Source organism: Aulonocara sp. 'chitande type north' Nkhata Bay, linkage group LG13, assembly GCF_057382095.1.
Source record: "Aulonocara sp. 'chitande type north' Nkhata Bay isolate Kocher_YH1m ecotype deep benthic linkage group LG13, A_spYH_male_GT1.1, whole genome shotgun sequence".
Lineage (NCBI taxonomy): Eukaryota > Metazoa > Chordata > Actinopteri > Cichliformes > Cichlidae > Aulonocara > Aulonocara sp. 'chitande type north' Nkhata Bay.
The window spans coordinates 33234486-33258891 of NC_141356.1; the positions used below are offsets into that span (position 1 = coordinate 33234486).

The following is a 24406-nucleotide window of genomic DNA, read 5'->3' on the forward strand; positions in this document are numbered from 1 at the left end:
CACTGCAGGTCTTAATGCTCAATTCCGATCTAGTGTGAACCCTCAAAGTGGCCCGCATGCGCAACAGAAGACGTCACACACAACGCGCTCTGTTTAGACCCAGAGCAACCAGTGTTGTTTGACTGTTTCGGGCTTTACGTTTCCCAATTTTGCTTTAAGTTATAAAGTTATTTTGTTATCTACATTTGGCCTAATAATGATCCTTATTGCTGTTTTAGAGGAGCGGTGCTTCAAAGGATAGCTGCAGATTTCTGTCAGAATCTGCAGAATATACAGTACAAATAAAATGTTCACGTTTCTCCAACATTGTCTTCCCAACAGTTTCACTGGATGCCCAGGAAGCGTTCACGATGTCTTCTCCGGCGCTGATAATTGGCGTCTGTCTTGTGTCAGCGACGTAACCATCTCTCCCTGTTCCTCACACCTAGGTATTCACCACTCATCCAACGTGTGAAACCTGCTGTGAGGACAATTAAAGTGTGGCCAGAGGGGACAGACGCAGTGCTCCAGGACAGATTTAAAAACACAGACTGGAATATGTTCACCCACACAGACCTGGACCAGTACATCTGTACTGGATTACATCTCCGAAACCACAGATAGTGTCACCTCCCAGAAACGGATCACCATGTACCCCAACCAGAAGCCTTGGATGAACTGGGATGTTCGTCTCCTCCTGAAGGCCCACAACACCGCCTTTAGGTCAGGAGATGCACACGCCTACAGCACAGCCAGGGCTAATCTAAAGAAGGGCATCAAAAAAAGCCAAACACCATTACAAAAAAAAGGTAGAAGAACACTTCTCCAACTCCAACCCCCGACGCATGTGGCAAGGACTCCAGACCATCACAGACTACAGGACCACCAAACCCTCCCCCGCATCCTCTGATGTCTCCTTCCTCAATGAGCTCAACAACTTTTATGCTCGTTTTGAGCGAGGGAACCCCACAACCACAGCAGACGTGACGCCAGACCACCAACCTCTGACTCTCTCCCCCACCGATGTAGGAGCGGTGCTGAGCAGGATCAATGTCCACAAGGCTGCAGGCCCTGATGGCATCCCCGGGCGTGTTCTCAGAGCGTGTTCTGGGGAGCTTGCAGGAGTGCTCACAGACATATTCAACCTGTCCTTGGCCCACGCTGTGGTACCGGCCTGCATCAAATCCACCTCCATCGTCCCGATACCCAAAAACTCCAACCCATCTTGCCTCAATGACTACCGCCCAGTAGCACTCACCCCCATCATCACTAAGTGCTTAGAGCAGCTGGTCCTAGCACACTTCAAATCCTGTCTCCCCCCCCACCCTGGACCCCCACCAATTCACATACCGCCAGAACAGGAGCACAGAGGATGCAGTCTCCATCGCACTGCACTCTGTCCTCTCACACCTGGACAACAACAGCACCTACGCCAGAATGCTGTTTATAGACTTCAGTTCAGCATTCAATACAATCCACCCCTCACAACTCATCAGGAAACTGACAGACCTGGGCATCAGTTCCCTCATCTGCAAATGGTTACTGGACTTCCTGACCAACCGCCCCCAACATGTCCGGCTGGATAACCACTGTTCATCTACAATCACGATGAACACCGGTGTACCACAAGGCTGTGTGATGAGCCCTTTCCTCTACTCCCTCTTCACCCACGACTGCAGACCTGCTGATGGTTCCAACACCATCATTAAGTTTGCAGATGACACCACGGTGATTGGCCTCATCAGTGACAACGATGAGGCCGCCTACAGGGAGGAGGTGGATCGTCTGGCTGAGTGGTGCGACAGAACCAACCTGCTGCTTAACACCGAGAAGACCAAGGAGCTCATCGTGGACTACAGGAGGAATGCTGACCCACATCCACCCATCCACATTAAGGGGACGGCTGTGGAGCGTGTGAGCAGCTTCAAGTTCCTGGGAGTCCACATCTCCGAGGATCTCACCTGGACGACCAACTGCTCCAAGCTGGTCAAGAAGGCTCACCAGCGCCTCTTCTTCTTGAGGACTCTGAGGAAGAACCACCTGTCCTCAGACATCCTGGTGAACTTCTATCGTTGCACCATCGAGAGCATCCTGACCAACTGTATAACAGTCTGGTACGGGAACTGCTCTGCCTCGGACCGGAAGGCGTTGCAGAGGGTCGTGAAAACTGCCCAGCGCATCGCCGGAGCACAACTTCCTGCCATAAAAGACATCTATAGGAAGCGGTGTCTGAAAAGGGCTGGGAAAATCATCAAAGACCCCAGTCACCCATCACATGGACTCTTCACCCTCCTGCCCTCTGGGAGGCGCTACAGGAGCCTCCCAGAGGGCACCAGGTACCGGAACAGCTTCTTCCCCACAGCTGTCAGACTCCTGAACTGGACTGAACATACACACACACACCCACAATGGACAACTGTACCCTCAAACACACAATAATAACATGGACTGAACCACCACTCACAACCACTAGCACTTTATATAGCCTCTGTAGAAACTATCCACACCCTCACTTATCTTAACTGCACTACTGTATAGCTCTGTGTAAATAATCATTCTGTACATTCGATAATCTTTAATCCTACAACTGTTTACAACTTGCATAGTTCCCATTTCTGTATAGCTGTATATCTCAGATTTCTGTAAAGTTATTTATTTCATATTCTGTATAGTTTTTCATAGTTATATCCTGTTCATAGCCTGTACATAGCTTGTACTCACTACAGCCTGTACATTACAGTACGAATATTCACAACATACTTCATACCGTGTACATTATAACATACCATAATAGACCCATTTCTGTAATATACCTACATATCTATACTATTGCTAATATATATTGTAATATATCTATATCACTAAAGCACTTCTGGATGGATGCAAACTGCATTGTGGTACTGGTGTCAAGCCAGCCTCCAATTCGAGACTCGCAGTCAAGCCAGCCTCCAGTTTGTTTTACGTTCCCTGTGTATTCAAAGTATTATGGGAATGGATGTGGAAACTGGATTTCAAAATAAAAGCCAACTTCGAGTGAATTAACAGATATGTTAAGAACATAACATATAATTTAGGCTTTTTTTTTTTTTTTTTTTTTTTTTACACAAACTCTAATGTTAGATCTATATGACACAGCCTTGTACCCTAATTGTGCCCTGTCACTATCAAGGCCATCTTATTTTGGATTTCAAAGTAAAAGCCCTGTGAATCTTCATTTTTGAACTACTCTTTCAATGACTTAATAATGCTCTTAAAAGCAAAAGTCGTATTTCCAAATACTATTTGAACTTTATATCAACGCTTTCCAACCACAGTCTTTTTCACAGTGATACCATATCAATATCAAGTCATTCTGATTTTGCTCTCAAAAATAAAAGCCTTTTCAAATTGTCCATAATTGACCTAACTTTCAGTGATTTCAAAATGCTCTAAAAAGGAAAATTCCTGTTTCCACAGGGTAATTCCACCTTAGATCAACAGTATACAGCCCCACAGTGATACCATATCAATATCAAGTCATTCTGATTATGCTCTCAAAAATAAAAGCCCTTTCAAATTGAGCATATACGACCTACTTTTTTAACGATTTCAAAATGGTCTTAAACAGAATTTTGCTATTTCCACAGGATGAATCCATGTTAGATCAACAGTATACAACCCCACAGTGATACCATATCAATATCAAGTCATTCTGATTTTGCCTTCCAAAATAAAAGACTTTTCAAATTGCCAAGATACGACCTACTATTTTAAAGATTTCAAAATGCTCTAAAAATGAAAATTGCTGTTTCCACAGGATAATTTCACTTTAGGTCAACCGTATACAACCTCACGATGTTACCATATTAATTTCAAGTAATTCTGATTATGCCTTCCAAAATAAAGGCCTGTTGAAAATGCCCATAATTTACCTAACTTTCAGTGATTTCAAAATGCTCTAAAATGGAAAATTTCTGTTTCCACAGGGTAATTCCACTTTAGGTCAACCGTATACAACCTCACGATGTTACCATGTCAATTTCAAGTCAGTCTGATTTTGCTTTTCAAAATAAAAGCTTTTTCAATTTGCCCATATATGACTTACTCTTGGAGCGAATTCAAAATGCTCTAAGATGGAAAATTGCTGTTTCCACAGCATAATTCCATTCCAGATCAACAGTATCCAACCCGACAGTAAAACCATGTAAATTTCATGTTGATCTGATTTCGCCTTTCAAATTAATGGCCCGTCGAATTTGTCCATATGTGATATACTCTTTCAATTATTTCAGAATGTTTTAAAAATGAAAATTTCTGTTTCAACACATATTGGGTTTTCATTTTGAAAAGCAAAATCAGACTCAATTGATTATGACAGAATTCGAATCATGAAGATGTAAAAGGAAGCTGAAATCGCCAGTAAGTTGTAATTGATGGTACGTTCATATTTCAAGTCTGTGGAAAGATGTCATTCTATATAAAGAAATTACAAAACAACTTGCAAACCATTTCCAGGGCGATTATTTTTAAATCCAAAACAAGAAAGACTTGATTTTCACAGTGTACAACTTTGAGGGAGTATATTATTGATTTAGAGGAAAAATTATTGCATGGGAACAGGGATTTTCCTATTTAACAGCATTCTAATGTCACCGAAAAGTATGGTCACCAACTCCACTGTTAGATTATATACAATGATATGTGTTGGCACAAACTGGTATTAATTCATAGAAGCTGGAACTTTCCATTTAATGCCATTCTGAAGTTGTGGAAAGAGAATCTCCTATAAACAAAGTCAAAAGGCTTGTACTCTGAAATGCAAAACGAGATTGAGATGTTACCACTGTAGAGGTTGTGTATGGTTTGCATGAACTCCAATTACTTAGTGGAAACAGTAATTTTCCTGTTAACAGCATCCGCGTTTAATTATTAAAAGTACCAAATGAACAATTATAATTCCGATACTGACGTGATAAAACTGTGGGGTTGTATACTGTCAATGTAGAGTGAAATGATCTTGTGGAAACAGCAACTTTGCTTTTAATGGGATTCTGAAGTCAGTGAAAGAGTGGGTCATACATGGACAATTTCAATGGACCATTACTTTGAAAGGCAAATTGACTTGATATCACCGTGATAGTGTGCACTGTTGATCTTGAGTGAAATTATCCCGTGGAAACAGCAATTTTCATTTTTAAAACATTCTGAAATAATTGAAAGAGTATATCACATATGGACAAATTCGACGGGCCATTAATTTGAAAGGCGAAATCAGACCAACATGAAATTTACATGGTTTTACTGTCGGGTTGGATACTGTTGATCTAAAGTGGAATTATCCTGTGGAAAGAGCAATTTTCATTTTTAGAGCGTTCTGAATTCTTTAAAAGAGTAGGTCGTATATCGGCAATTTGAAAAGTCTTATTTTGGAAGGCAACATCAGACTGATTTGATATTGATATGGTATCACTGTGGGGTTGGATACTATTGATCTAAAGTGGAATTATGCTGTGGAAACAGCAATTTTCCATCTTAGAGCATTTTGAATTCGCTCCAAGAGTAAGTCATATATGGGCAAATTGAAAAAGCTTTTATTTTGAAAGGCAAAATCAGACTGACTTGAAATTGACATGGTAACATCGTGAGGTTGTATACTGTTGCTCTAAAGTGGAATTACACTGTGGAAACAGGAATTTTCATTTTTAGAGCATTTTGAAATCACTGAAAGTTAGGTCAATTATGGACAATTTAAAAAGTCTTTTATTTTGGAAGGCATAATCAGAATGACTTGATATTGATATGGTATCACTGTGGGGCTGTATACTGTTGATCTAAGGTGGAATTACCCTGTGGATACAGGAATTTTCCTTTTTAGAGCATTTTGAAATCACTGAAAGTTAGGTCAATTATGGACAATTTGAAAAGGCTTTTATTTTTGAGAGCAAAATCAGAATGACTTGATATTGATATGGTATCACTGTGAAAAAGACTGTGGTTGGAAAGCGTTGATATAAAGTTCAAATAGTATTTGGAAATACGACTTTTGCTTTTAAGAGCATTATTAAGTCATTGAAAGAGTAGTTCAAAAATGAAGATTCACAGGGCTTTTACTTTGAAATCCAAAATAAGATGGCCTTGATAGTGACAGGGCACAATTAGGGTACAAGGCTGTGTCATATAGATCTAACATTAGAGTTTGTAAAAAAAAAAAAAAAAAAAAAAAAAAGCCTAAATTATATGTTATTATGTTCTTAACATATCTGTTAATTCACTCGAAGTTGGCTTTTATTTTGAAATCCGGTTTCCACATCCATTCCCGTAATACTTTGAATACACAGGGAACGTAAAACAAACTGGAGGCTGGCTTGACTGCAAGTCTCGAATTGGAGGCTGGCTTGACACAAGTATTTCGTTGCCCTGTACCTGTGCATGTGCAATGACAATAAAGTTGAATTCTATTCTATTCTATTCTAAAAGACGGATTTAATGCAACATGACCATTCAAATAGCAGTCGCTTTCTAAAACATCAGATATGTATCGGATTCAGTACCACATCGTTAGCTTCATAGCATAAGTGCCTAAGTCATTTGACTAAGTCAATGACTTAGGCACTTATGCTATGAAGCTAACGACATACGAAAGTGACCCAGATCGGATTTGAAAATATTGGATTTGTGCCGTTCACACTGTCACACCATGATCGGATAGATGGGTCACATAGGGTCAAAAAAGCTGTATTTGATGCACCTTCGCCTGCAGTGTGAACAGAGCCTAAGACTGAAATATTAGAGCAACATGAAGAGTTAAACTCAGACTGACTGTAACACAGCTGCTGCTGACAGAGCAGCAGTGAGGCTGTGTGTGTGTGTGTGTGTGTGTGTGTGTAGGTGCGCACATTTCAAACACTTTGCTGCGTCAGACTGGAAACTGTCCGTGTCCTGAGAGCTGTGTGAGCAGCCTGATCGATCAGAGAACCTGATGATCTTCTGAGTGTTTCATTAGATTAAAATTTGTATTTCCGCTCCAGCCTCTGCAAAGTTTTAGCCCACCTGGTGATTACACTACCTGCTGGGTTGATGAGGTCAGCAGGTACACACAGGTGTAGTGTTCTTATAGAGCGGCACAACTATGTTCAGCCAGCAGGACAAAATAAAGGTGAGTCTCAGAATCAGCGGTAAAGGTAACGATCCTCCATCAGGAGAATTTGTCAGGGTACACTTTGTAAGGCCTGATCAATCAGGTGATCAGTCAGGTAAACAACCTGCTGTAGGTAGGAAAAAGAAACATACTTAAATGTGAGACGTACCTGTGCAGCGGTCTAAGCGTTCTCAGGACCTGTTCCACCCCGTTACCTGAACCTCATGTATCTATCCATCAGCTGTCAAACACACCCGAGATGCTCACCTGCTCCAGCTGTTCTCTCACAATTGCACAGGCAAGTTCACCTGTGTGTACTCAGGTCAGGTGACCTTCTGCAACCAGGTGATTCTGACGTTAAACAGGCGCTCAGGACCGTCTCATTAAAGGGTTAACAGCTTAATCAGCGTTACTAACAGGCGTGAACACACAGTTGTAGCGCTTTAGGGTTACCATTAGCATTAGCATGAAAACAACCACGGATCGCTGACCCGCGCGGACAGCAGCGGCCGGAGCTCGGCCACACACCGGGACACGCTGCGCAGCGTCCGCGGGGCTCAAGGCTCCTGGAGCCACTTACCGACGCGGTGTCTTTGGCGGAGAAATCCAGGAACTCCGAGCATAAAGCGGACGGATCTCTGTCAGCCTCGGTCGCCGCCATCTTTCCTCCCTCTGCTCGGTGCTGGAGCAGGAAGAACCTGGAACTGGAAATGACCAGAATGGGGGGCGTGGCCAATGTTGTTTTTTCCGGTGTTTGTTTTTAGAATAGAGACTTAGAGCTTTTTATTGTCATTGTGCAGTTTCTTGGACAGCGAAATTGGGTAGCTGAACCACAAAGGTGCTAAAGTAAGAAGAGAAACCAATACAACGAAGGCGGAAAATAAATAAATAATCAAATAAATACAATAAAATAAAAAACAGTGTATATGTATACATATGTGAGTAGAATAGAATAGAATAATCCTTTAATTGTCCCACAAGGGGAAATTTGGTTGTAACAGCAGCCAGAAAGACACATATACAAACAAACAGTACACAGAACAGAAACATACACAATTTTTCTTACATATTTACACATGGACAATGGTTACTATAAACAGAGTACTGTACAGTTATAAAATTAAATAAAAATAACTACAGGTAAGAGGAAAACCAGGTTGTAGTGCGAATCGGTTGATTAAATTATTGCAGTTACAGCATTGATGTAAACATCTATGTTTGTTGGGAGCAGTTCTGATTGTACAGTCTGACAGCTGCAGGGAGGAAGGACCTGCGGAAACGCTCCTTCATGCATCTAGGATGCAGCAGTCTGTCACTGAAGGAGCTCTGCAGTTCAACAACATTTACATGCATAGGGTGGGAGACTCTGTCCATCAGTGATGTTATTTTGGCCAGAGTCCTTCTGTCTTCCACCACCTGCACTGGTTTTAACTCGCAGATTAAAAGAACACAAACGTTTAGCTCCTGGGCACGAGTTCAGTTTAATAAGAACAAAATGTATTAATAACAATAGTAATGTTGCGGGAATTGCTGTCTTGTGTGTGACTGGGTGCAGTAAGGAGTGTATGTGATGTGTGTGTGAGCATGCGCGTGAAGGAAACGCGGGGAGCGAAAGAGAAAAATGGAGAGAGTGTGTCATGGGTAGAGAGGGCGGCCGGGAGCAGCGTTCTAACGGGCTACAGGCTATGCAGTGTGTTTTCGAAGTGTGCAGTACTGTTATTAAAGCCTCATCTCTTCAGTACTCTCCGGTGCCTCGGCTGATTTCTGTCTGCCTCACTACTCCACAAAAGTGAAGGGAGTTAACCCCGAAGGAGGACAAACTTCGGCCCTGGAGGAAGCATCTCCCCTCGCGTCTCCCGACCACGGTCAGGGGACTGACGGCGAGGAATGGTTAACACTGGCGACCACGAAGGGACCCTCTCACGTTGTCAAAGGAGTGGTGAGCACTGAGAAAAACCGACAGGCTAAAGCGGCTAACGATAAAGCCGAGTGACTGTAATTACAAGTGTATTAGCCCGCAGCTAAACTAACTCGCGATGGCCGCTGCTCGCCATTCTTGTGAAAAGTACGGACTTGAGACCAATTACTCCAACCCGTTCATATCGCTGACCAGTGTCTCCGAGGGTGCCGCGAGCATTAGGGAAGCTAACAGAGACAGGGCTGTGACTAAATGTGAACATATGAACCCATTCCTGTGTGCCGAAAGTTGTGCTAACACACATGCTAATGGAGAGGGTGTATTCGCGCCGCCCGATGGTCCTGCCCGGCCGCAGTTTTCCCGCACGAATCCCTTCGTTGAAGCTGAATGCCGCAGCTACAGCCGTGAGGGAAACACGGGCAGCAGCATGAACTATTATCCAGCTCCTACTCCCCAAATGAAAATCCACTATCCAGACTCAAACCCATTTTCCTCCGCTCACATGGACAGTTTTGTACACAGCACACCGGCTCAGTTTAACGCAATGTTAAATACACCCATGCAATGTATGCCTTCCAGTAGCCTTAATGAAGCCATAAGCTATGGGGAAACCACTGCACAGCATAAACCCCGCTCGAAACCAGGCAAGACCCGCTGTGTGCCCCGTCAGCCCCCACCTGACAGTGAAGAGGACGGTGACACTAGAGAGAGAGTCCCCACCCTACGTCCGGGCCAATATGACGGCACCACACCGTGGAAGGAATTTCTGCACAGGTTTGAGAGCTGCGCTGAAGCCAACTATTGGTCAGAAAAACCAATGACAACTCAGCTTAAATTCTGCCTAGTTGGAGCAGCAGGGGCCATTATCCACAGAAATCCCCGCTCATCCAAATGGGATTACCGCCGCCTGGTGGACGAACTGGAAACTGCATATGGCCCTTCTTCTGACCATGCAGCTGCTGTTGCTGTAGAACTGAGGCAGCGAGTGCGTAAACCTGGTGAGGCCCTGCATGTTTTCAGAGATGACATTTATGGGAAAGTGGCTGTTGCATATGGTAATAGAGCAGAGATTGAACAAGACTCTATAGCTGTTGAAGTTTTCACCAATGGGCTGGGTGATGCAGAAATAGTACAGAAGTTGCTAGAGAGGCACCCAGGCACACTCGCCTGTGCATACGAAATAGCCCACCGACACGAAACCACTAAAAGGGCTGCATCTTATGTAACCAGTGCCATGCAGCAAGGAGCCCGTAACGCAGCTGAACGCCGGCCCCGAGCTGCTGTCGTCAGAGAAAAAGACAAAGATGAGACTGTTGCTGAGCATGCACCTGCAGCTAGCCCCTCACCGAATCGTTTTGTCCCACACACACCCTCGACAACACCGAACAATCACAGAAATTTTAAAAGGAGTGGGGTTTGCTGCCATAACTGTCAAGGTTGGGGCCATGTCCAAAAGCAGTGCCCTTCCCTTCACAAAACCACCAAGGCCTTAACATTGAACAGTAGCCCTTGGGACAGCCCAAAACCCACTGTGCTCCACCTTAAGTGCCAAAGCCAAGAAATGAGTATCCCCATGCGCCTCTACGAAGTGGAGGTATGTGCTGTTTTGGACAGTGGAGCCCAGAGGAGCGTGCTGCTGCTGCCCTACTACAACTCCATCCACCCAGACGTGAGACCACCACTACAGCCCTCAGTTGTTGAGACCTTGCTTGGTGTGGGACCTGGGACGTGCCGGTGCTAGGTGAAGCCCAGATACCTGTCAATATCAACAATCGACAGGTGGATGTTGATTTCCTGGTGGCAGATATAGCAGGAAATGAGGTGCTGCTTGGGCATCCCTTCCTCACTCAAGCTGAAGCACGTCTTGATTTCGGCAAACGCCGCATCATTCTGTTCGGTGAAGAGGTGCTCGACTACCAAACCGAAGCCAGTACAAAGTCACATGCAGTGAGAATAGCTAGTACTGTGGTGGTGGAACCGGGGCAAGAGTATATGGTGAAAGGCAATGTGCATCCTGGTGCAGCAGCTCGAGGTGACATGATGCTTAGTCCCACCAAAGGTTTTGTTGAGAAGCACAAAGTACTTATCGCCAGAGTCCTAGTCAACGCACAGCCTTCTAAAGCTGTCCCACTTCGCCTTTTTAACCTTGGCAATAAAGCAGTAACAATTAAGGCGGGATCCATTGCCGGGCTCCTCCAGCCAGCTGAGACTGTGGAACCCTCCATGGTCTCCCCAGCTGCAGACTCTCTGACCAGCCCTCCTGTGGTTCCTCTGCACCTGCAGGAGCTCTATGCCCAGAGCTCCACAGACCTCAATGACTATGAACAGCTCCAACTGAAACGCTTGCTTTGCACTTATGGACATGTGTTTTCTACAGGGCCTGCTGACCTGGGCCGAACCAGCCTTGTGCAGCATGACATCATAACCCGTCCTGGTGCCCCAGTCAAACAAAATCCACGAAGAATGGCAGGGGAAAAGCAGCAAAATGCTAATCAGCAGATCTATCAAATCAAATCAAATCACTTTTATTGTCACATCACATGTGCAGGCACACTGGCACAGCACATGCGAGTGAAATTCTTGTGTGCGAGCCCCACAAGCAACAGATATGTGCAAACACAACAACACAAACGAGCAAAATACAAGAATGGCCAACCTGAAACTAATAAATATATGTACAATATATAATAGTGTGTGCATTTCTGGATGTGTATACTAAATATTTTCCTACGTGTGTGTGTGTGTGTGTGTGTGTGTGTGTGTGTCTGTGTATACACATTTTTACAAATTAAATAGTAAAAAAAAAAAAATAATAATAATAATAATAAAATATATAAAATATACAGAGTTGAATATGTGCAAAACAAGTGGCATTTATATACAGTGTGGAGTGCATAATGTTGAAGTTCCAGTAGTGAAGCTGAGGTGTCTATGACGTGTTCAGCAGTCTGACGGCCTGGTGGAAGAAGCTGTCTCTCAGTCTGCTGGTACGGGACCGGATGCTGCAGAACCTCCTTCCTGATGGAAGCAGTCTGAACAGTTTATGGCTGGGGTGACTGGAGTCCTTGATGATCCTCCCCGCTTTCCTCAGGCAGCGCTTCCTGTAGATGTCTTGGAGGGAGGGAAGCTCACCTCCAATTATCCGTTCAGAGCACCGCACTACTCGCTGGAGAGCTTTGCAGTTGTAGGCGGTGCTGTTGCCATACCAGGTGGTGATGCATCCAGTGAGGATGCTCTCAATGGCACAGTGATAGAAGGTCCTGAGGATGCGGGGGCTCATGCCGAATCTTTTCAGTCTCCTGAGAAAGAAGAGGCGCTGCTGCGCCTTCTTCACTGTTTTGTTTGTGTGTACTGACCACGTAAGATCCTCAGCCAGATGTACACCAAGGAACCGGAAGCTGCTCACTCTCTCCACAGCAGCGCCGTTGATGGTGATGGGGGTGTGTACTTCTCTGCACCTCCGGAAGTCCACTATCAACTCCTTTGTCTTTGCGACGTTGAGGGTGAGATGGTTGTCTTGACACCAGTGGGTCAGGGCGCTGACCTCCTCCCTGTAAGCCGTCTCATCACCGTTGGTGATAAGACCCACCACTGTAGTGTCGTCCGCAAACTTCACAATGATGTTGGAGCTGTTAGTGGCTGTGCAGTCGTAGGTGTAGAGTGAGTACAGGAGAGGGCTCAGTACACACCCCTGTGGAGCACCAGTGTTCAGTGTGATGGGGGATGAGGTGATGCTGCCCAGTCTGACCACCTGGCGTCTGTCAGACAGGAAGCTAAGGATCCAGCTGCAGAGGGAGCTGCTCAGTCCTAGATCCTGCAGTTTCCTGTCCAGCTTCGAGGGAACGATGGTATTGAATGCTGAGCTGTAATCTACAAACAGCATCCTCACATACGTGTCTCTCTTCTCCAGGTGTGACAGGGCAGTGTGTAGTGTCAGGGCTATGGCATCATCAGTGGACCTGTTGTGGCGGTATGCAAACTGTAGAGGGTCCAGTGAGTCAGGTAGTGCAGAGCAGATGAAGTCCCTGACCAGCTTCTCGAAGCATTTGCTTACGATGGGGGTCAGGGCTACAGGTCGCCAGTCGTTCAATGAGGAGATGGTGGAGGGTACAGGGACGATGGTGGCCATTTTGAAGCAGGCTGGGACTACAGACAGAGAGAGGGAAAGGTTGAAGATGTGCGTGAACACTCCAGCCAGCTGAGCCGCGCATGACTTGAGGACGCGGCCGGGAATCCCGTCCGGACCAGTAGCTTTGCGTGCGTTCACCTTCCTGAAGCACTTCCGCGCATCCTCCTCAGACACAGTGTGCGCACTGACGTCATCCGCGGTGCGCACACTGTCCGGTCTCATGGTGTTCGCTGTGTCGAATCTAGCGTAGAATACGTTTAGATCCTCACACAGAGAGGCCGTGGTCTGCGGTGTGCTGGTTTTCCCTCTAAAGTCTGTGATCGTGTTTAGTCCCTGCCACATACTCCGAGGGTTGTCAAACTGTTGCTCCACCCTGTCCCTGTACTCACGTTTGGCTGCTTTGATCGTCTTCCGGAGTTGGTAATGTGCGTGTTTGTAGTCCGATGTGTTCGCGGAGGCAAAGGCGGTGTTCCGTGCCGCCAGTGCCGCGCGAACATCTCCGTTAATCCAGGGTTTTTGATTTGGGAAGGATTTGACTGTTCTGGATGGGACGACATCTTCCACGCATTTCCTGATAAATCCGCAGACTGAGTCTGTGTATTCATCAATGTCTCTGGCGGCCACGTGAAACATTTCCCAGTCCGCGTGATCAAAACAGTCCCGCAGCGCAGACTCCGATTGGTCCGTCCAACAGTGCACCGCCCTCCGGGTTGGAGCTTCCTGTTTCAGCTTCTGCCTGTAGGCGGGCAGGAGCAGGATGGAGCAGTGATCTGATTGGCCGAATGGGGCGCGGGGGAGGGCTTTGTACGCATCCCGGAAGGAGGTGTAACAGTGGTCGAGTAGCCGGTTTCCACGTGTGTTGAAAAGGATGTGTTGATGGAGTTTTGGTGAGACTTTCTTCAGGTTTCCCTTATTAAAGTCTCCGGCTGTGATAAACGCTGCCTCTGGGTGTGTGGTTTCCTCGCTGCTGATCGCGCTGTACAGTTCCCTGAGTGCTCGGTCAGTGTCGGCTTGTGGGGGAATGTAAACAGCCGTAATAATCACTGCTGTAAATTCCCTCGGTAGCCAGAATGGCCGGCACTTAATCATCAGGTACTCCAGGTCCGGTGAGCAGAAGGATTTGACCGGGTGCACGTTCGCATAATCACACCAGCTGTTGTTGATCATGAAACACACACCACCGCCTCTGCTTTTCCCAGTAAGATCCTGTGACCTGTCCGCGCGGTGCACAGAGAACCCCGGCAGTTGTATTGCGGAGTCCGGTACTTTGTCCGATAGCCAGGTTTCTGTGAGGCAGATCACGCAGCAGTCCCGCATCTCTCGCTGGAATGAGATCCGTGCCCGAAGCTCGCACAGCTTGTTCTCCAGAGACTGCATATTAGCCAGTAATAAACTGGGTAACGGTGGTCTGTAAGTGCGCCGTCTCAGTCGAACCAGAACGCCAGATCTTCTCCCTCTGCGTCGGCGTTTGCGGTCTCCAGGGCCAGAGAACAAAGGCGTCTCAGGTGAGATGAATGGGGGGTCTGCAAACGGAGCGTCCGTGTTGCAAAACTTGAACTCCGGAAAGTTATAAGAAAGACCGTCTTTTATGTCCAGTAAGGTTTGTCGGTCGTACACAAGGAGACAAGTGCTGCTCGTGAAAAAATAAAGGAAAAGTAAAATTAAACACAGAAGAAAGCCGTTGCTTGGGGGAGCTCGCGACGAGGCTGCCATACTCGGGGCCATCTTGAAACAAAGACATTCTACAGAGCAGTTTCGCCCAACGCAGCTGCAGCAGCTGGGCCTCGCCCATCGTTATGGTGCGTAAGAAAGATGGGACATACCGTCTCTGCATTGACTACAGGGCTCTCAACGACCACACTATAACAGACGCCTACCGGCTGCCCCGCATCCAGGACACGCTGGACACTCTCAACTGCCAGATGGTTCAGCACATTAGACCTCGCATCAGGCTACTGGCAGGTTGAGCTGACACCTAGAGCACGCAGGGCCGCCGTTTTCTGCACTAGGACAGGCCTCTTTGAGTGGAACGTCATGCCATTTGGACTATGCAATGCCCCGGCAACGTTCCAGTGGCTGATGGACCGCATCCTGGCTGGCATGCAGTGGGAGACCTGCCTGGTCTACTTGGACGACATCATCGTACTGGCTAAGGATGTGTCGGGGATGCTGCAACGGCTTGGCCAGGTATTCTATAGACTTCAACAAGCTAACTTGAAACTGAAACCTGCCAAATGCTGCCTCTTTCGCCGCGAAGTTGCTTATCTTGGCCATGTGGTATCCGAGCATGGTGTGGCTACCGACCCCAGCAAAGTTCAAAAAGTTCAGATGTGGCCCACACCTACGTCCATCCAGGAGGTCAGACGCTTCATCGGCCTGGCCTCATATTATCGCCGGTTCGTGAAAGATTTTGCCTCTATAGCCCAACCCCTGCACAACCTGACCAAGAAGAATGCACATTTTCAGTGGCATGCTGAGCACCAAGCAGCTTTCGACAAGCTGAAGTGTCGACTCACCTCTGCCCCTGTTCTTGGCTATCCACTTGACCAGGGAGAAATGACACTAGACACTGATGCCAGCGACACTGGCATCGGCGCGGTGCTGTCACAGATGCAACAGGGCGTGGAACGTGTGCTGGCATATGACAGTCGTAAGCTATCAAGAACTGAACAAAACTACTGCACCACACGATGTGAACTACTAGCCGTCGTGGATTTCACGTCCCATTTTCGCCAGTACCTCCTTGGATGGCCTTTCAAAGTGCGCACAGACCACAGCAGTCTACGGTGGCTAACAAAAATGAAAGAGCCAGAGGGACAATTAGCTCGATGGCTCGAGAAGCTTGCTGAGTACAACTTTGAGATCATCCACCGTCCAGGTCGAGTGCACACCAATGCTGATAGCCTCTCCAGAAGACCCTGTCGCCAGTCCTGTCCATGCAGAGTGCAGGACCCCCCCAAGCATCTCGGGGGGACCAGTCATCAGGCAGTCCAATGCGAGTTGGACTCTGACACCAGCTCCCTGTTGCTGAGTCCGGTGAGGGTGGAGGGACAACCGGCTACTACAGCGGTGTGTCTAGTGGGGGTAAGTCATAACACCACTACACCAGAAACAAAGACTTTAGACCAAACTGCTCTTACAAAGTCAGACATTTTATGTCAAAACACTCCTACCAACACAGACATCTCAGAACAGACAATGCACACTAGAACAGACATGTCACCGCAAGCTCCGATGGGAACTGTCCGGGTAGGAGCCCCAATGGAGCGCGTTGCGCTGGACATTATGGGACCACTGAATGAGACGGAGCGCAGAAGCCAATATGTGCTTGTGACTACTTTACAAAGTGGACCGAAGCCTTTCCTATCCCAGATGAACGGGCTGCAACCGTTGCCGAGGTCGTTGCATCTGAGTGGGTGTGCCGCTACGGGATACCTCAAGCACTGCACAGTGACCAGGGACGCAATTTTGACTCTAATGTGTACCAGGGGGTGTGCAGTTTGTTTGGCATAGATAAGACTCATACAACGCCATTCCGACCCCAGTCAGATGGCCAGGTTGAACGTTTCAATGCCACTCTCCAGAAGATCCTGGCCTCCACAGCAGAGCGTTGCCATTGGGACTGGGACCTGATGATCCCGTACGCTGTTATGGCCTACAGGGTGACCAAACACAGTGCTACAGGTTTCACCCCGAACTTCATGATGTTTGGCCGCGAACTGAGTGAGCCAGTGGACCTTGTCGCAGGTCTACCTCCTGATCCAGACAACCAACCCTCAGCTCCAGAGTATGTGCAGCAAATGCGTGAGCGGCTGGAGCTGGCCCACCTCATTGCCAGGGAAGCCCTGGGTGAGTCAGTCAAGCGTGCAAAAAGGCAATACGACAAGAACTGTTGCCACACACAGTATAAGACTGGAGATCCTGTGTGGTATCTCATCAAAGGAACACGTCACGTCAGAAAGTTCCTCCCATCATATGAAGGACCATTCTTTGTCCTGGGGCAATTGGATGACCTAGTTTATCGGATCCAGAAGAACCCAAGGTCTAAAGTGAAAGTTGTCCACCATGACCAGCTAAAGCATTATCGCTGCCGCGAGCCACTGGACAATACCTGGGTCCTTGATCAAGCTCATCAGTGGTCCCCTACAGAGGTCCCACCACCAGCTTTAGAGGATGACCAAGCAGACCGTGATCTGGGTCTGGACAGTCTGTTCTCTACTGCAACTGGCAATGGCCCCAGCTCCTCTCAGCCTTCTGTCTCAGTTGCAGCTGATCCCGCTCTGGTTGTGGTTGTCCCATTGTCCCCTTCCCATGTAGACCATGAGAATGGTGGGGGTGTGGTGGGTGAGCCAGACCACCCGGGCCAGCAGTTTCAGCGACCAACTCGTCGGCGCAGAGCTCCAGATCGGTATGGAGTGTGGATCACTTAGCTTGGTTTACCTACCATGGACAGTTCCAAGTAGGACTGAAGATTCAGTTCAAGTTTAAATCGTTTCAGCCTCCTACACTGTTAGCTACAATGGTTTAAAAGAGCTATATTTTTCATTGTTCCAGTGTTTACATTTAAAAACAAAAGTGAGTAAAGTATCTGAAGGACCTACGGGGTTATCTACATGCACTTAACCATTTGTATTTGTGCCTTCCTAGATGCTAGGATAAGTTAGTTATTCCCGGTCGCCATGTAATAGTTACAGTTGTGTAATTTCTTTTCTACTTAACAGCACTTGAAATGCTTTATTTTGCACATGTATGTACACCTTACTTGAGCCAACCTCTTTGTCACTGAAGTGCACTCGTTGATACTATACCTCACCTTATATGCGGTAATGGCTAACACTTTTATCTAAAAATAAAAATGGAGAGAGTGTGTCATGGGTAGAGAGGGCGGCCGGGAGCAGCGTTCTAACGGGCTACAGGCTATGCAGTGTGTTTTCGAAGTGTGCAGTACTGTTATTAAAGCCTCATCTCTTCAGTACTCTCCGGTGCCTCGGCTGATTTCTGTCTGCCTCACTACTCCACAAAAGTGAAGGGAGTTAACCCCGAAGGAGGACAAACTTCGGCCCTGGAGGAAGCATCTCCCCTCGCGTCTCCCGACCACGGTCAAGGGACTGACGGTGAGGAATGGTTAACAGTAATAATACAACATTTTATGATTGTTTTAGTGTATTATAACGTCACCTCATAGTATCGTTAGTGTGGTGTGTCAGTTATTCTGTTTTGGTCCATTTTCATCACAAGTGAATGAAAATGGAGCCAGACAGGCCGATTATTGTGATGACAATCAACAGATCAAATACGGATCAATACAAATGTAAAAACCCAGTGCCTCTCTAATAATCAGTGATGGGAATAACTGCATTACAATTAACGGCGTTACAAACGGCGTTACTTTTTTCAGTAACGAGTAATCTAACTAATTACTATTCCTATTGTTACAACGCCGTTAAAGTTACTAACAAGAAAATGCAGTCCGTTACTATTTTTCAACAAACAGACGGTTGAAGCTGTGTTCAGCTTATGGCATCTTATATCAGTTGCTGGAGGAGCCAAGATGGCGACCTGTGTGGACACTTCTCTGTAAGCTCGTGAATTTCTGATGAGTACCTAACGTTTTAAATGATCTAAACTTTCTCAGCAGGTGACCCAGGTGATTGCTATATGCATTTTTTTTCTTCTTTTTTTTTTCTGCTCATTCTGTTGGTTTTTGTCTTTTGCCCTTCTCCCCCGTCCCTCTTCTCAGCTGTTTCTCTTTCCCTCTTTCTTTCTCCCCTTCTTTCCCCCAGTCAAGTCTGTCCCGTATTCAGTAAATGAAAATAAAATGAACAATAAAAGGTGAATCAAATAGACCATTACGGCAAGGCTGGGATGGTCAATTTGGTAAAGTAAATCCGTTGGGCATCTTTCTTTGCCTTTAGACAACAATTCTGATGGCAAAAGAGCCAAACGGGACAGGCAAAAAAAAAAAAAAAAAAAAGATCTAAACGGACTCAGATTATTAGAAGTGACTCATTGCACTTGTATTTTGCGCACGTACAGGACATCTTTATAACATAAAATCAGGCCGAACTCAGTTTCTTTTTTTTCCCTGCCGAATTCCAACACGGTGAAGTGTTAACTTGTATAGAAACATTTAGCTAATAGCCATGGGATAAGCTTGCAAAATGGCCAAAAAAGAGGCAAGAAGAAAGGAAGGACTGATAATGGTCTTGGAGCCAGATAAAAACCTTTGCAGGCTTATGCTAACCTCTTCCTCAGACCCCTCTTAACAGACCCCTCTTTTTTTTTTCTTTCTGCTTTTGCTCTTGACGAAGGCGGTCGCACTTTTCTCCTCCTCCTCCTCTCCCTTAGCTTCCCTGCTTAGTCTCTTATGTCCTTGTCTTGTCTCATGTTTTTTGTATTACTTTTCCTTGGAACATTCTCTCACAGTCTGTTCTCTAAAACCTAAAAGAGGAATTATGGATTGGATCAACTGGTCCCTAAATGCAATTGACACCCCTTTCTCAACAAGAAGTTTGGGTTGGGTGAGCCTGAGTACTGAAGATATCTACCTATTCGGAACCATGGTAACAGGGTTCTGGCTGATCGGAGCTGGCTTGGCCCTGACTTATCGAAGAATTAAGAAAGCGGAACCGGCTGTTCAAACCCCCACAAGGCTGCCCACTGGGATTGGAACGATGGGAGAGGCATGAGTTTCTCAAAATGGGCTCATTGAGTCAGCACGGATAAGATCTTGGAGAGGCTACGGCTGCTGTGAATACTCAGAATAAGATCTCTGACTGCAGACTGGATACATCTCGGAAGGGCTCGCTCGGAATAACAGGGAAATGGTAGGCTTGTCACATTCAAAATGGAGATATGTAATAACAAACACTGGTCTCCGTTTTTTAGGTGCTTTCTTGAAATAGTCAGCAATTTAAAAGTAGGATAGAACCGACAGGGGCATGTGCTGAGAGGTGGTGCTGCACAAGAACAAGACCAAATAAAGAAAAATTATTGTGTTTAGCTTCGATAAATTCAAATTAAAATGTACCATTACACTCAGAGGATCAATATGAAATCAAATATATGCTAATTTTGTATGAAGTACATGACTGATAACTGTTCTGTCCTGAGCTTTTGTTTTTACAGCACCCACTTGACCACACCAACAGTTTCTCGCCACCAAAAGGGGGTACTTGCAAAGAATAGGGAGGAATATCATCAACATTGGGAAAGGTAAGCCCCGAAGGGGGTGATGACACCATAAATTTTACTTATGGTCAAATTCTCAAAATTTGACCCCAAACATGAAAAATTCTTCAAACATTTAGAGACAGAGTGGAGTTCTAGATAAACATAATGTCGCAAACCAAATAAGGATGGAGCATTGGAATCAATAAGATGGTGAAATAACACGCAGTAAAATGTTGCTCATGTTGATTATGTTTATTCCAGTGTGCAGAGAAAGGTTATTATCGTTAACGAAAACTAACGAAATAACGAAAACTAGAAGTGAAAAAACATTTTCGTTAACGAAAATAAAAAAAAAAATAAAAAAAAGGAAAACTAACTAAAACTATAATGAGTGTTCACAAAACTAACTAAAATTAACTGAATTTATAGCAAAAATGTGTTTAGTTTCATTGATGTGTGCGTGTCCTACAATAGTCAAGGGTGAAAATGAAGTTTAGTTTCCGGATTTTTTCTTGCTGTCTCATTATGCCAGCAGGTGGCCAGTACGTTAGTCGAGTCGTCTGTGTTGCTGCTCCGTCCACGCGCAGAATCATGTCAGGAAAAGTCGGGAGAAAGCGCCAGAGTCCAATTTGGGATTACTTTGAATATGACTGTGTTTTGGATAAAGCAAGTGTCTTGTAGTGGAAAGAGACAAATTATGAGGGAAATTTCTAAAGGGAAAAAATCCCATAAACCTTAAAGTGCACTTGAAAAGCTCACACAAGAAGGCTAACCTAGCTTACCTTGAAAAGGTAAGGGGGAGCACACTCCCCCTCCTCAAAGAGCTCCCCCACTCAACCCTCATCCCCAGAAACAGAAGCTAACCCCATGCAAGGTAGCGTGATGCATCCCGAGACAACAGGACGGGGACATCTACATAACTGTGTGAGTCAATTGCCTTCAAAAGGTTTATCAATTCACTTGAACCAAAATTACGAACACCTGGTGCTGCAAAAGTTAATAGTTAGTCTCAATACCCAAGGATAAGCAGAAGAGCATGACTGATATGATGAAACTGGGATTTTGTTACACTTAATTTTTGCAAACACAACTAAAAATATAACTGAAACTAATCAAAACTAAACTGAAACTAAGGATTTTCAAAAAGAAAATAGAAACTAAACTAAACTAGCAAACAATTGGTAAAAACTAATTACAACTGACATAAAATTGAAAATCCAAAGTCGAAACTAAATAAAAATAAAAACTAATGAAAATTGCAAAACTATTAAAACCTTGGTCCAGACTAAGATGGCGTTGGACATCTTCAGGGCGGAAAAGGGTTGGTGTGACCAAGGTGTGGTTTGGCTTGTTGTATGTATATTTCAAGATGATATGGCTCTGGATGGACCAGTTACCAGGGCATGGAAGGAGGACGGACTCATTAATTAAGGAGAAGGAAATTTCTGGGATTGGAGATCCTCTGGGTGAGTGGTTGACTAAAAGCATGCATAAAATAAAAGCTATTTTTCATTATTGATTGGTAATAGATTGATAATTGGCCACATTTACAACTGTATTGACTTGTTGTGGACGTAGTCTACTTCATGTTTAAGCACTCTAATTAACAGATTGGAAATAGTGACATTAAAGGACGAGTATGCAGCGCCACTCTGTCAGTTGCCAGTGACGGTGGGGCTCAGTGATGAATCAGGTGAGCTGGATTCATGGCTGAATCAAAACAAAGCTTCCCCTGCTGTGGTCAGTAAGGGAAAAACAGGGGGAAATATAATTTAAAAGAGGCATTTATAAACGTTTATGTGTGACGTTTATGAACGGGATAGAATAGAATAGAATAGAATAGAATAGCCTTTATTGTCATTGTACAGAGTACAACGAAATTGGAGTGCCACTCCCTTGGTGCAAGTTTCAATAATAAATATAAATGTAAAATATAAAAAGTACAAAAAAACAATCGTAAGTACTCAAACAATAGTATGTACAATATATACAGGATAGCAGCATTAATATAATGACAGTATGAATAGCAGCATAATATAATGACAGTGACGGTATGGAATAGGTTCAATTGTTTTTGTGCTTATTTACTACGGTGATAGCTCTGGGAAAGAAGCTATCCCTGAATCTGTTTGTCCTGGTTTTATGTGACCTGTACCGTCGGCCTGGCGGTAATAGTTCAAACAGTTGGTTGCTGGGGTGAGAGTGGTCCTTGATGATATTGCCAGCTCTGCTGAGGTACCGAGAGTTTGCAGTGACCTCCAGGCTGGGCAGAGAGCAGCCAGTGATCTTCTGGGCTGTGTTGATGACCCTCTGCAGTACTTTCCTGTCCGCAGCTGAGCACCCTGCATACCATGTTGTTATGCCGTACGTTAGGATGCTCTCTATGGTGGCTCTGTAAAATGTCACCAGCAGCCTCTCCTCCAGGTTGTTCCTCCTGAGCACTCTCAGAAAGTGGAGACGGTGCTGGGCCTTTTTAACCACCGACGTAGTATTTGCAGTCCAGGAGAGGTCATCAGAGATCTGCACGCCCAGAAACCTCATGGAGCATACCCTCTCCACACAGTTCCCATGAATGTAAAGTGGGTGTAAAAGGGGGTGTTTTACTGTTATTTCAGCATCAGCATTATCGTTACATCAGAATCATATAACAAGCATTGCATTAAACATTGCTTGAAGCTATTGACATTACATTAACATTTGTATTACAGTTATTGTTATAACCTCAGGTTAATCTTCTATTTACAGGTGTCAGGATAATCATATGATCTTTCATTGCAGGTGTAACCATGATCATTTTTATACATATTGCAGTTTGTTGCTCATTATAGAGTTGTGTTCAAGTTAATAAGGGTTAAAAGCTACAGTCAGCGCGATGTTTGGCTGATCTATAGACTGGAGTGACTTCGAGCACTGAAGGCCGCACGCGCTTACATAACACCGATGTCATGCTTTTCTTTGTGATCTTTTATTCAGTTATATCTTTTGCTAAGTTTTAAGTAGTGGCAGTTGATTAAACGACATTCATTTAATTTTACATACCTGATTCAGAGCATTACACACAGATCAACTTAACAATCTGCAGAACCTTGTAGCTGCAATGTTGTGTCTCCCTAAGGGACAGTTGGCTCCAGGAGATAAGTGGGAGTCAGTGCCTGTCCTCGAGAAGGAGAGCATGTTCCTTTGCTGTGTCGACATGTTCATATTCAAGTGAAGTTCATATTAATACAGGTTTTGTTTCATGGCAATTCTGCGGATGCAGGCTCTGGGCGGAGCCAGGAGTTGAACAGATCTAACATGACAATTAAATTGACTTCATTCCCTGGCACAGGATGACAGACTGGAGCAACGACACTGGATAGGAGAAGGTCTCATACTTTCTAAGATATGAGGTCACTAACCTTTTCTTTTAATTTTCTAGCTCCGTTGATTTGACACATGGGAATGTGTCAAAAGGGGGGGGGGGCAAATGTTAGAATTAAAAATGGCTAATTTGTTTTTGATGTCTTTTGTTAAAATGAGTGGTTTTAATAATTTTCAGACACGCCTTGCAAATGTGCTTATAATGAGTTGGCACTCGGTCTTTTGAAGGTCATAAGCTTTGTTCTGCGTGATGGTCCGGACTGATAAAGTGTAGGAAATGCCTTGAGTGCAGAGGGCTAAATGCCAACACGCTTACACATGCATAGGATATGATTAGAAGAAGTCCCTGGGACATTCTGAATATTCTAAACCAATTCTGAATCACCAGAAGGTCAGTAGATAACAACATTAGATTATTAGGGCTAGGAAGAGAGGTGTTTTGGTTTTCTGTCTCTTACAGAGAAAGGAACAGACACCAGACGAGGTCACAAATATACGAGGATCCTTCGCAGCAGAGACAGACACAGTGACTGCCGAGACACCAACTGGGTCCAAGGGTCATGGCGTTTGGGCTTCGATTAGTCACCTCAAAGGATGGATCCCATAAACACAGCAATAACCATGAAGGGGTTGGCGGAAATCCAGGAACACCAGACCAACAAGGTTCGAGAGGCTCATGGTCAAAAGGGGGACACGTTCCTGTTCCTTTTTCTGGGGGATGCACAGGATA

At 45.2% G+C, this 24406-nt stretch overlaps 1 protein-coding gene and 1 pseudogene across 4 annotated transcripts in view; one reads left to right on the plus strand and one right to left on the minus strand.

Moving 5' to 3' along the window:
* Positions 1-7790, minus strand: part of ubr2 (ubiquitin protein ligase E3 component n-recognin 2) — a 56516-nt gene extending 48726 nt beyond the window's left edge. For all 4 annotated transcript variants that reach the window (XM_086260085.1, XM_086260084.1, XM_086260086.1 and 1 more), the window contains exon 1: positions 7677-7790. In XM_086260085.1, the coding sequence (XP_086116211.1) occupies positions 7677-7757 (81 nt within the window). In that variant the 5' untranslated portion in view covers positions 7758-7790. The remainder of the gene's footprint in view (positions 1-7676) is intronic.
* A 1342-nt stretch (positions 7791-9132) lies between these two features.
* On the plus strand, positions 9133-23793 carry LOC147316539 (uncharacterized; annotated as a pseudogene).
* The last annotated feature ends 613 nt before the right edge of the window (positions 23794-24406 follow it).